This window comes from Eptatretus burgeri, chromosome 3 (assembly GCF_056783735.1).
Source record: "Eptatretus burgeri isolate ZD-2024b chromosome 3, Ebu_testis_v1, whole genome shotgun sequence".
Lineage (NCBI taxonomy): Eukaryota > Metazoa > Chordata > Myxini > Myxiniformes > Myxinidae > Eptatretus > Eptatretus burgeri.
This window is the reverse complement of record NC_140963.1, coordinates 18,683,120-18,694,646: the sequence shown is the minus strand read 5'-3', so window position 1 is coordinate 18,694,646 and position 11,527 is coordinate 18,683,120. Positions and strand designations below refer to the sequence as shown.

The 11,527-nt window shown below is 40.5% G+C and overlaps 1 protein-coding gene across 2 annotated transcripts in view; it reads right to left on the bottom strand.

The window, feature by feature from the left end:
- The window catches only part of OBSL1 (obscurin like cytoskeletal adaptor 1), a 64,177-nt gene that overhangs the window by 5,972 nt on the left and 46,678 nt on the right, over nucleotides 1–11,527 (bottom strand). For both annotated transcript variants that reach the window (XM_085871947.1, XM_085871948.1), the window contains exons 14-17: nucleotides 9,916–10,182; nucleotides 7,826–7,938; nucleotides 2,738–2,891; nucleotides 555–716 (exon numbers count right to left, since the gene is read on the bottom strand). In XM_085871947.1, the coding sequence (XP_085728073.1) occupies nucleotides 555–716; nucleotides 2,738–2,891; nucleotides 7,826–7,938; nucleotides 9,916–10,182 (696 nt within the window). The remainder of the gene's footprint in view (nucleotides 1–554; nucleotides 717–2,737; nucleotides 2,892–7,825; nucleotides 7,939–9,915; nucleotides 10,183–11,527) is intronic.

Below are 11,527 nucleotides of genomic sequence, written 5' to 3'. Positions count from 1 at the left end.
CAACTTGCTGGGATGGTTGAGTCGTTCGAGTATCCTGTGTTGGAGTGGTGACTGATGCTCTGTACAGAGTATGGTCCCAATGGAGGGATGGATTGGTTACTGTTCCCCTGATGTCTTGGCTCAGGGATGAATCATCACACACCATGGGTAACAACCTTGATACTTGGCAACTTCAAATATCGCACAGAAAAATATAATTGCACATATCGCATGTCACTAGCTCATACACTTGTCAGATGTCATGAGCTCCTACAGATGTCATATTTTTAGCTCGCAATCATGTCACATGCCATTAACCCATACACAATTAACATGTTATGAGCTCATCTCTCTTTCTCTGTTTTTAAAAGATGTCTTTCTGAAAAATACCACAATGCCCAAAATGTATTTCATAACAAGAACGTTCTTGGAAGTGAAGTTGACAAAGAGGATGAATACAACAACACTTCGATACCTGTGCGTAAATAGCTGCATTCATCTAATACATGGAAACCTATACCCTCCTATGAATAGCAACATTGCAGCTAAATACAAAGCATGGTCTGCCTACGTACCCTGGTGTCGAATTCGGACTCCCTCCCGAGTCTTCACTCGCTTGCCATTCTGGAACCACGTCACTTTGACATCATCGTCTGATATTTCACAGGAAAAGCTCACAGATTCCCCCGCGGTGATATCAGCAGGTTCTAACCCTCGCACAATGCTCACATCCCTTGCTGTCAACACAGAATATTATGTCATAAATAATTTTGAGGCAAACAAGTTTTCCAAAACACACAGTAATTTTTGATTATAGATCTAATCACATATTGCAATTCTACTAAAGTAAGAAGTTAAGTTTAAAAAAAACAAATCGCAACTGTGTCTGAAGGAAGCGGTTCAGTTTGGCATGTTTAATGTGAAATAGGCAAAGCTGAGAACCAACGAAACCCATTAGAATTACCCTTTAGAACCTTCGAGAATTACCCTTTAGAACTACCCTTGAGATCTACCCTTTAAAACCCTTTAGAATTACCCTTGATAACCCATTAGAATTACCCATTAGAACTACCCATGAGAATTACCCTTTAGAACCCTGTAGAATTACCCTTTAGAACCCATTAGAATAACCCATTAGAACTACCCTTTAGAATCACCCTTTTGGCTTACCCTTGCGAATTTACCCTTCAGAACCCACAATAATTACCATTTAAAATTATCCATTAGAATCGCCCATTACAATTACCCTTTAGAACCATTTAGAATTACCCTTGAGAACCCTTTATAATCACCCTTTTGGATTACCCTTGAGAATTACCCTTTAGGAGGAGGAGATTGGGACCATACTCTGTGCAGAGCGATGGTGCTGCTAAAGCAGTCTCCTTGGTTATTGTGCACAATCCTGGATGGGTAGCCACTCCAATACAGGATAACAGCATGCTGGCACTCATTTTGCCTACCTCGGAAGGATGACAGGCCTAGTTAACCCCACCTGGTATCAACTAAACAGCTGAGCGTGATTTGAACTTAGGACCCAAGGATCCATAGCCTGCCACCCTAACCATTAAGCCAACACCAGGCATACGCCCTTTAGAACCCTTGACAACCCTTTAGAATCACCCTTTTGTATTACCCTTGAGAATTACCCTTTAAAATTACCCTTTAGAAACCTTCAGAATAACCCTTTAGAACCCTTCAGAATTACCCTTTAGAACCCTTTAGAATTACCCTTTAAAATTACCCATTAGAATCACCCTTTTGGATTGCCCTTGAGAATTACCCTTCAGAACCCTTCAGAATTACCCTTTAGAACCCTTCAGAATTACTCTTTAGAACCCATTAGAATTACCCTTTAGAACCTTTTAGAATTACCCTTTAGAATTCCCCTTTACGATTAGCCTTTAGAACCCTTTAGAATTACCCTTTAGAATCACCCTTTAGAATTACCCTTTAGAATCACCCTTTAGAATTACCCTTTAGAATTACCCTTTAGAACGGTTTGGAATTACCAGTGGGCCCATTGGTCCATTGGACAAAATTTTTCATTAGTCTTCAAGGCCTTGTTGCATACTTGCCTGCTGTACTGCTTTTGCATTGGTTTACTTTATACCAAGCCGAGATTATACGTTCATGGTTATTTTTTACCATATAATACTACCTGTACTATTATTATTGTTGTTAATATTATTTGTATTAATTCGTATATGCTTTGTTACAATGTTACCATTATTTTTATTTATTTTGTAAAGAGAATGCCATGCCACGGAAGGACTTATTAAGCTGCCCGATACATCTTAAAATGGCGTGCATTTAAAACATGGGAATTCTTCTGGGTTTGTTGTTGTTAATTAGTCTAAACAACCCAGGAGATCATGGCGATCATTTTGGTGTGTCACATTCCATATCAGAATGCTCCAGTAGAATTCCACAAAAAACATTCCTCACGCGTGCACACACACACACACACACACACACACACACACACACACACACACACACACACACACACACACACCCACACACACACACACCTCATCCATTTATAGTGGAGTCTTAAAGGTTTTACAAGGTCTCGGGGTCTTTTGGGTCCTCAGTGAATTTTAGGTCTTTTGGTCCTCTGGGTCTTTTTGGTATTTCGAGTCCTCAGGGACTTTGGAGTCAGCTGGGTCTTTTAGGTCCTTGGGGACTTTTGGGTCCTCTGAGTCTTAAGGATCGTTAGGGGTCTTTGGGGTCTTAATGGGCATAACCGTATACTTACCACACACAATGAGCTGTGCAGATGTCTCAAATTCTCCGACACGACACTTGTATATCCCAGCATCTGTGTATTCACAACGAGGTAGGAGAACACAATGCCGCTGACCTTGCATGAGGAGTCGGAATTTCTCTCCATGATGGATTTTTTCATCACCCTGTGTGCAGCACATTATACTTCACTAGGCAATATTGTCCACAATCAATCCTCGGTTTATCTACCACATAAATGTATTTGCTTGTTTAGAGCTCTTATTTGAACCAATGACAATTATTATGTTCAAAGCTCAGCTTCAAATTGCAAATACTATTGGGAATTGTCCATTGTCTACTGATGTCTTTGTAATTCATATCATGAGTACACTGATATGTACTACTGTGTTTGTGCCACATTAGATTTATCTACAAGCTCTTGTTTGAGCCACGTCAATGTCAACTTCAAATAGTTCCCTCAAAGCTATTTACCACAATGAATACACTTCCACTAATGTTACGTATGGTATCAGGTGTACTCTTTGCAACAAACTATCTATCAGGGAGACATGGCAAAGGCTGGGCAATCGGTTATGTAAATGCTTACCTGATGTAAAATGTAACAAGGAGAGGCAATGGCATATGTCATTCATGTGTAAAGACACATTTAAGCACCTTTATTAGCTAAAGATCATTGCAGCCTAGCTGGTGGGCTGGTGGCCTACCTGGAGGCCTATCAAGTCGAGAAGGCTCAGATCCGTTAGTCTGTGGTGGATGCAAGAAGCATAGAATGCCTCAAGGACGTTCACTTTCCTCCAATTTATTTTCAGTTTTGTGTTAAACAACAGCAACGACTGTTTAAAAATGTAATCATATGTTCAATAGAATTGACTGAAAACTGCAGTTTGTGGTTATAATAATTTTTACTTCCAGGAGGTGTGTGTGCCCCACGTAATGCCACGGTGAGCTATTGCTACTATTGCTTATCACCACACCATGATAAGCAACAGCAGGGTTGAGGGAACAAAATAGAAGGATACTTGAAGAAACAAGTGAAATAGACATAAAATGTCATCGCCCTGTTGTTTTCACAATTTTGCTGGATGGAGTTAAAGGGCTAGCCCATATTTACGTACAACTAAAATGGCCTACCAATCGGGCATCTTTGATCAGATCACAACGTAAAGTGAGGGGCACATGTATGCCATCATGTACTGCGCTTGTGCCAAGTTTGAACAAAATCAGACCATGCATGTCTGAGAAATGGTTGGCAACACATTTAAGTAACAAAATGGCTGCTAGTCGGCCATCTTGGATCTGATCTTGAAAACCAATCACTTGCATATGTAAGCCATCATTCTTTATCTGTGTGCCAAGTTTGAATAACATTGGTAAATGAGTATCTGGGAAATGGTTGAGGACGAGTTCAACATTGGGTTTTTTGCAACTAAAATGGCCGCCAATCGGCCATCTTAGATCTGACCTTGAAAAGCAATGATGTACTTACATAAGCCACCATTCATTATCTGTCTGCCAAGTTTGAACAAGATCGGTAAATGCATGTCTGAGAAATCGTTGAGGACGTGTTCAATATCGGGTTTTTATTACGAATAAAATGGCCACCACGCTACCAGTCGGCCATCTTTGATCACATCACAAAATAATGGGAGGTGTACATGTATGCTATCATGAACTGTGCTTATGCCAAGTTTGAACAAAATCGGACAATGCATGTCTGAGAAATGGTTGGGGACACATTTAAGTAACAAAATGGCTGCCAGTCATGGCCACCAGTCGGCCATCTTGGATCTGATCTCAAAAACAAATGACACGTATATGTGAGCCAGCCTTCATTATCTGTGTGCTCAGTTTCAATAAGATTGGGAAATGCATCTCAGAGAAATGGTTGAGGACATGTTTGACACGGGGTTATTTTACAACTAAAATGGCCACCAGTCAGCCATCTTTGATTGCATTGCGAAACAAAATGATGCACATATGCACACCATCATATGTTTTCTTTGTGCCATGGACGAATAAAATTGGTCCATGCATGTCCGAGATATGACTGCAGATGCACGCACGCACACAAAAAACGAGACCAAATCCATAAGCCCCCATTTCGGAGTAAGTCCAAATGGGGGTAATAAAGGATGTGGGAAAGAAGAATGGCAATGGAAGGACACAGCCACAAACTCTCAATCACAGAAGTGGAAAAAGCTTGGTGTTGGTTTTGTGGTGAGGGTGGATGGCTTGGGATCTTAGGGTCCTGACCTTGCGCCCCTGTCGGTTGTTGAATCAACACCAGGTGGAGTTGACTCTGCCTGTCATCCTTCCGTGGTCGCAAAATGAGTGCCAGCATGCTGGTATACTGTGTCGGAGTGGCGACCAGTCCAGGATTGTGCCCAATAGCCAAGGAGACTGCTTAGGCAGCACCAACGCTCTGCATAGAGTATGGTCCCAATGGATGGTAATAAGGGCATTACTTCACAGCACAGCCGCACCATCAGCAGATGATGGTAACAACAGCCTTTATATGAAGGAGGAGAAGGAGAAGTGGAGGGAAAAACTGGAAATTTGGAGAGAGATGGGCTTGAGGAGGGATATTGGGAGTCAAAAAGATCATGCTTTTTAGATTGGGGGGGGGGGTGACCTGAGATGGTGGAGAAAACTTGTCTTGAAGCTCTGGAGGGAAGAATGAGATTGAAGAAACTAAGGAAATTGCTCCCACGAGTGAAGAAAAAAGACGGATGAATGAGCAGTTAGTCTAGATTTTGGGAGTTTCCCCAGAAGGGTGTTACTGTAAGACCATGTGTGCCCTGTATAAACCTTGGGGGAAAAGGGAGCATAGCATGAAAAAGGCAGAGGGTGCAAGACCAGAAAGGAGACGGTAGAAGATAGATAGACCACCGACCTGTCTGTGATGTGAAAGTGATATGCCCAGATGCAGATTCATCACAAAATATTCCAATGATTTTGAAGGCCTTGGTTTCCATGCTGTCAAGCTGAGCAAGGTGTGAGGCACATGTGTTCCCTCAAAGCTATTTACCACAATGTGCCAGAGGAGTGTCCCAAAGCAGTGTTTCTGGAAAACACTACAATAACACAGCCCCTGCTTCACATATTGCTATCAGCACTACCCCAGAGGGGGTAACATTACTCCATCAAGTTGTGGATGAAGGCATTGTGTGTAGATAAAAGTTCAGGAGAGCCAATGAAAGACTTTTCACAATGGAGGATGCCCAGACTAATCTTAACCAAAATCTAACTGGCTTGTTCCTGTCACCTACCCAATTCATCCACCAAGTTTTGTAATAACCTGTCCACAACGATTTGAAATACAATGCGATATATCGTCTTTGTCCCTACCTCTCAATGGTTAGGAATCGCTGAAAATCTTATTGTATCTGGATCCGGATATTCACCCAAAATTTAAACAATTCCTCCGTATCATACACCCAACCTGACCACCAAGTTTCATCCAAATTCGTCCATAACTTTTTGAGATATCCTGCTCACAAACAAATAAATAAACAAGAAAGATGTCGTGCTTACTTGCAAAATCGAAAAAAAACAATAGTTGCTATGGAAACGCCAATGGGAAGTTTCGAAAATTTGACCGATCAAGTGTTTTACATGATTCAATGTTATGCATAACACATTTCGTTGATACATTTTCTTATTGCTGCTTAATAGGTGTTTTACATGTTTTGGATGGCATTGACTTTGACATTCAACAAAGTTTGAATATAGGCTCCATATATATATATATATATATATATATATATATATATATATATATATATATATATATATATATATATATATATATACATATATATATACTACACATACTTACAAATAAGCTGTGCAAGTTTAAATTTGATATCTTGAAAAATTACCGAGGCATGTTAATTATAAATTTTTTTTTAAAAGACCCATTTGATTATTATGGGATGAAATTGTTGTCACGGAAACCGTTGACACGTCAAAAAGGCTAAATTGATCATTCTGATTTTTGGTAAAACAGGTATGTGACCCAATATGCAAATCCTTTTCAAATTTCAAGTTAATGGGATGAAAATTAAAGATTTTATTTGACCTTGAGCTTTGATATTTTGACCTCAAACTAAAGGCTTCAGTGACCCAATATGCAAACTTTGTTCAAATTTTAATTCATTCAGGTGAAAAATGAAGTTTTTATGCAACCTTGACCTTTGACCATTTGAGCTTTTGACCTCAAAAACAATGTGCTTCTAGGTTTTGATTGGTGAACCAATTCAGGACCATATATGCAATTTCTGTTTAACCTAGCAGAGTACCCACCCTCTGGGTCGGTGGAGATTACGCATTACTTGCGGAAAAAAGTATTGTCTGTATATTGCAAGAAGAGTTTCAATGTTTATGATGGTGTGTGTCTAAAGGGGTCTAACAGGCCGAAAGGGTCTAAGGTGTCTAAAGGGTGTAAAGGGGGTGTACATGTCTTAAGGGTCTTTAGGGGATCTATAATGGTCTATAAGGGGTCTAAAGATCTAAAGGCTGTTTTCCAAGAGTTGTTAGGGTCTAAAGGGGTCTAATGTGTCTAAAGGTTGAAGGGTCAAGAGATCTAAAGGGTGAAAATATCTTGAGTCTAAGGGGTCGAAAGGGTCTTAAAAGGTCTGAAGGGGTATAAAAGGTCTAAATGGATCTAAAGTGTCAAAAGAGTCAAGGGGTGTAAGCGGTTTAAAGGGTCAAGGTATCTAAGCAGTCTAAAAGGGTCGAAAGGTCTTTAAAGTACCAAAAGAGTCTAAGTTGGTATAAAGGGGTCAAAAAGGCCGAAGGGGTCTAAAGTGTCCAAAGAGGATGGAATGGGTCTAAACGTCTAAAAGGTCTATAGGTTAAGCGTGTAAGTGGTCTAAATGGTGTAAAGGTCTTCAGTACTATGAAAGGGTCTAAGTGGTCTTAAAAGGTCGAGGGTCGAAAAGGTCTACAGCGTCTAAATTCCACATAAATGATACCACTTCAGGTCAGCCCTTTCAACCCTGAAGCTTCAATTTCACAAGTAGCAAACAGGGTGAATATATAACCTCCATCCACCATCATTGGCAGACCTAACTAGATCAATAGGTGAGTGTCATACCTTAAACCATTCCACGTCAACCAATTCTTTGGAGACTTCACATTCCAGAAGTACACGACCTTTCTCAGGGACTTTTAGGTCTTGCAATGGACGTAAAATGTGAACTGGTGGCTCTAGGACATAGCACACCATCATCATCAGTATATTGCATTCGGGATGAAAATGTGTGATTCTCATTCTCATAAACAATTACATGTGTTTAATAATAATGTGACAGGCAAAATTTTAATGTTGAATTTTAATTTAAAACAAAAAACCTTGAGGGTTAGCCTGTTATAGTATGCCCCTCTATGCTCTTTTCCCATTCAGGTTAGCCTACTTGTGTTCCCATCTGAACCCCTCATGCATGATACAAGGAATAAAGGTACAAATCCCATAAGCCTTGTGTGTTTGTCAATTGTCTATTAATGTCCTTGTAATTAATGTAAAAGTACACTGATGTGCGATGTGTACTGTTGTCATCCTGAATATGATACATGTACAAGCCCCTAATTATACAACTCGTCTCAATGCCATGGATACCATTGCATCCTATTGCTCCTGAATTGCAGACAGGTCGCTGGCCTCGATGTGCTCTAGTGCCTCATTTATAGTCTTGCCCCTTTTCCCTTTGTGCTCTGCCCCTTCCACCAGGTTTCTCCAGGTCACAAAAATATGTTGCACCATCGCAGAGAAATTAACGAAAACTGTCATTGCCAGTTCTTTAAGAGTGATTGTGGTTAAACGGGAACTGCAAATTGAGCCATAAAAGACAAAAAGTACATTTTTTAATTTTAGCTTTTATGTCTGAACAACACCACAATAATGTACCATGCTCATAACCCTGAATGCTACATAGCTAGAGAGCATTGCTAATTATATTGGGGAAGTAGTGGATGGGTAGGGATGGGGGAAGGGAGAGGGGTGGTTGGTAGAGCCAGAGGAGTGCCCCAAGGCAGTGTTCTGGGCCCAGTCCTATTCTAGATCTTCATTAATGATCTCTCTGACTTTTTGGAAAATCCCTTTTATCTATTTAGTGATGACTCTACTCTCTGCCGTGACATTCCTCATCCTTCAGACAGGCAGGCTGCAGCCTCCTCAATCTCTTCAGATCTTGATAAAATCACAAGCTGGTCAAACACTTGGAATGTCTTTCAATCCTGGAAAATCTCACACTCTCAACATCTCCCTCTCCGAACGGACCGTCTGGCAAACCTTACTATCTACTTTATAAACAATCCTCTTGAGGAAGTCCAGTCATTCAAACTCCTTGGTCTCTCTGTCAGCCATGATCTTTCATGAACAAACAATATTTCAATATTGGCCTCCAAAGCCAGCTGCCGACTGGGCATCCTCCGTTGTACAAAGTCCTTCCTTGGCACACCTGAATTCCTATCCACCTACAATGCCTTCATCCGCAGCTTGATTGAGTACTGCTCTACCCTTCGGGCTAGCTCCTCTGCTTCACATCGTGCCCAGCTTGATGCCATGAAAACCAAGGCCTTCAAGATTATTGGAATCTCCACGATGAAACTGAATCTATGTGCCAATCACGTCACCATCACACACAGGTCGGTAGTCTCTGTCTTCTATCACCTCCTTTCTGGTCTTGCACCCTCTGCTCTTTCCATGCGTTGTCCCCCCCTCACCCAGGTTTCTGCTGGGCACACCTGTTCCACCATCCACCTCATTCTGGTTAAACTACCCAAATTCAGGATCACTGCTCACCTCCCCTCATTTGTTTTTCTTTTTTCCCACCTGTGGAACCAACTTCCACGTTCTCTTCAATGTCATTCTTCCCTCCAGATCTTCAAGACAGCTGTTCACCACCATCTCAGATCATCCCCATTCCAAAGCTATGACCTTTTCTACACCCCTCTCACCCCTTCTCTCTGCAGTTACTTTTGTGCATTTTGACTGTTCCTTTTGCAATCTTTTATGTCCTAATCCATTCAGTGCACTAGCTGTTCTACGAACCTCGACTATGTGTACAAAAAAAGGAAAAGGAACACCAATTCAACAAACTTTTGATTACACCAATCAGGCCAAGGAACACATTTTGTTCATAATGAGACGAGACTGTATAAGTCAGATACCAGGAGTAAACTCACCGAGCACAGTGAGATATGCTGAAGTTTGCAACATTTCTGTGCTGAACATAATGCTGCCAGAATCCGATTGCCTGACGTCTGACAGTGCAAGGCTATGCGTTGTCCCACTCATGGCTATGCAGCAGTTATTACTTGGCTCCAATAGCCTTCCATTTTTCAACCAATGTCCAGCCACGTCTGCATGTGAGAGTTCGAGGTGGAAACAAGCTGTGCCATGCTCACAAATCTCTACTGGTGCAAGCGGTCTTGCTAGGCGGATCAGGAGGGCTGCAAGACATACAGCACTAAAGTGAGTAATCAAAGGTTGAACTTTCAGATTTATTTCATAAAAACAAAGTTTGTCAGGTATCAGTCTCACAAGTATCAGTCTCACAAGTCACTTCAAAACCAGAAACCTCATAATATACAACACTTTGTTAAACTTTCCATCAAAGGAGATCACAGGCATGAGATAGCAGTGAGCAGATTTCTAAATGTCAACATAGTCATGTACAGCTTGAACAAAGATGTTCAGGTAAAGAGAATTTCCAACAGCAGAGAAGGATCGTTGATATGACTTCTTGCAGCTGAAAGAAGTTGGTCTCAGCTGCTTCAAGATTTGAGTAAATATTACTTCATAATTTAAACTCCACGTCAATCGGCACCAAGTCTGTTAAATAACTCTCTTGAATATGTAGGATGCATCAGTAAAGTTTCTGAACAAGTTTAGTAGCAAAACTTTCTTTTGAGGAAATCACTTTAGTTTGCCCTCATTAAAGTAGGCCACTTGTGAGACAACACCTTTAACTCATTTCGGAAGTTACAAGGCGTGCGTACCCGTCGCTTCCCTGACGGGTTTAATCAAACGACAGCATGTTGTACTTTGCAAACGGATTGCGTGTCTCTGTGTGAATCTCAATGAGGATGTAAAATGAAGTGAAACATGTGGAAAAAGGATAGTTTTAACACATAGTTGTTGCTGTTGTTGTTGTGACTGGTTGTTGTTTGTGTGCTCCTTCCATGTACTCATATATATATATATATATATATATATATATATATATATATATATATATATATATATATATATATATATATATATATATATATATATATATATATATATATATTTTTTTAATTACCTCTGGAGTTATTACTCTCCATAATTTTGTGTGCTCCTTTCGTGTCCTAAAAATCTAAACTCGAGAGGGTTCCTGCTGTCGTAGAACAATAAATGTTACCTTTGGAGCCGCTGCATTGAGCTCCACTTCACGCTTCTTCTTTTCTTCTTCAAACCAAGAAAGATTGGCTTTTAAAACAAGCATTCTGATGATTGAGTAAACAGACACAAATTTTTGTTTCAAGTATATCGAATATTAACTTTCCACCAATACCATTCGTTTCATTCTACAACAGCAGGAACCACGACATGAAAGCTCAGAGTCCTGCTTCTTCGCGTGACTGACGGAGACACGGACAGACATTTCTCCTTTTAGTGATAGATTGCTTGTCTTCCACTGAAAATTGAACAGCTCCTTTGAATGTAAAAAATAAAAAATAGATACATTCCCTTACAAGGAACCAACACTAGAGGAGGCCATTAGGCCCATCAAGCCTTCACAATGGTTGCCAA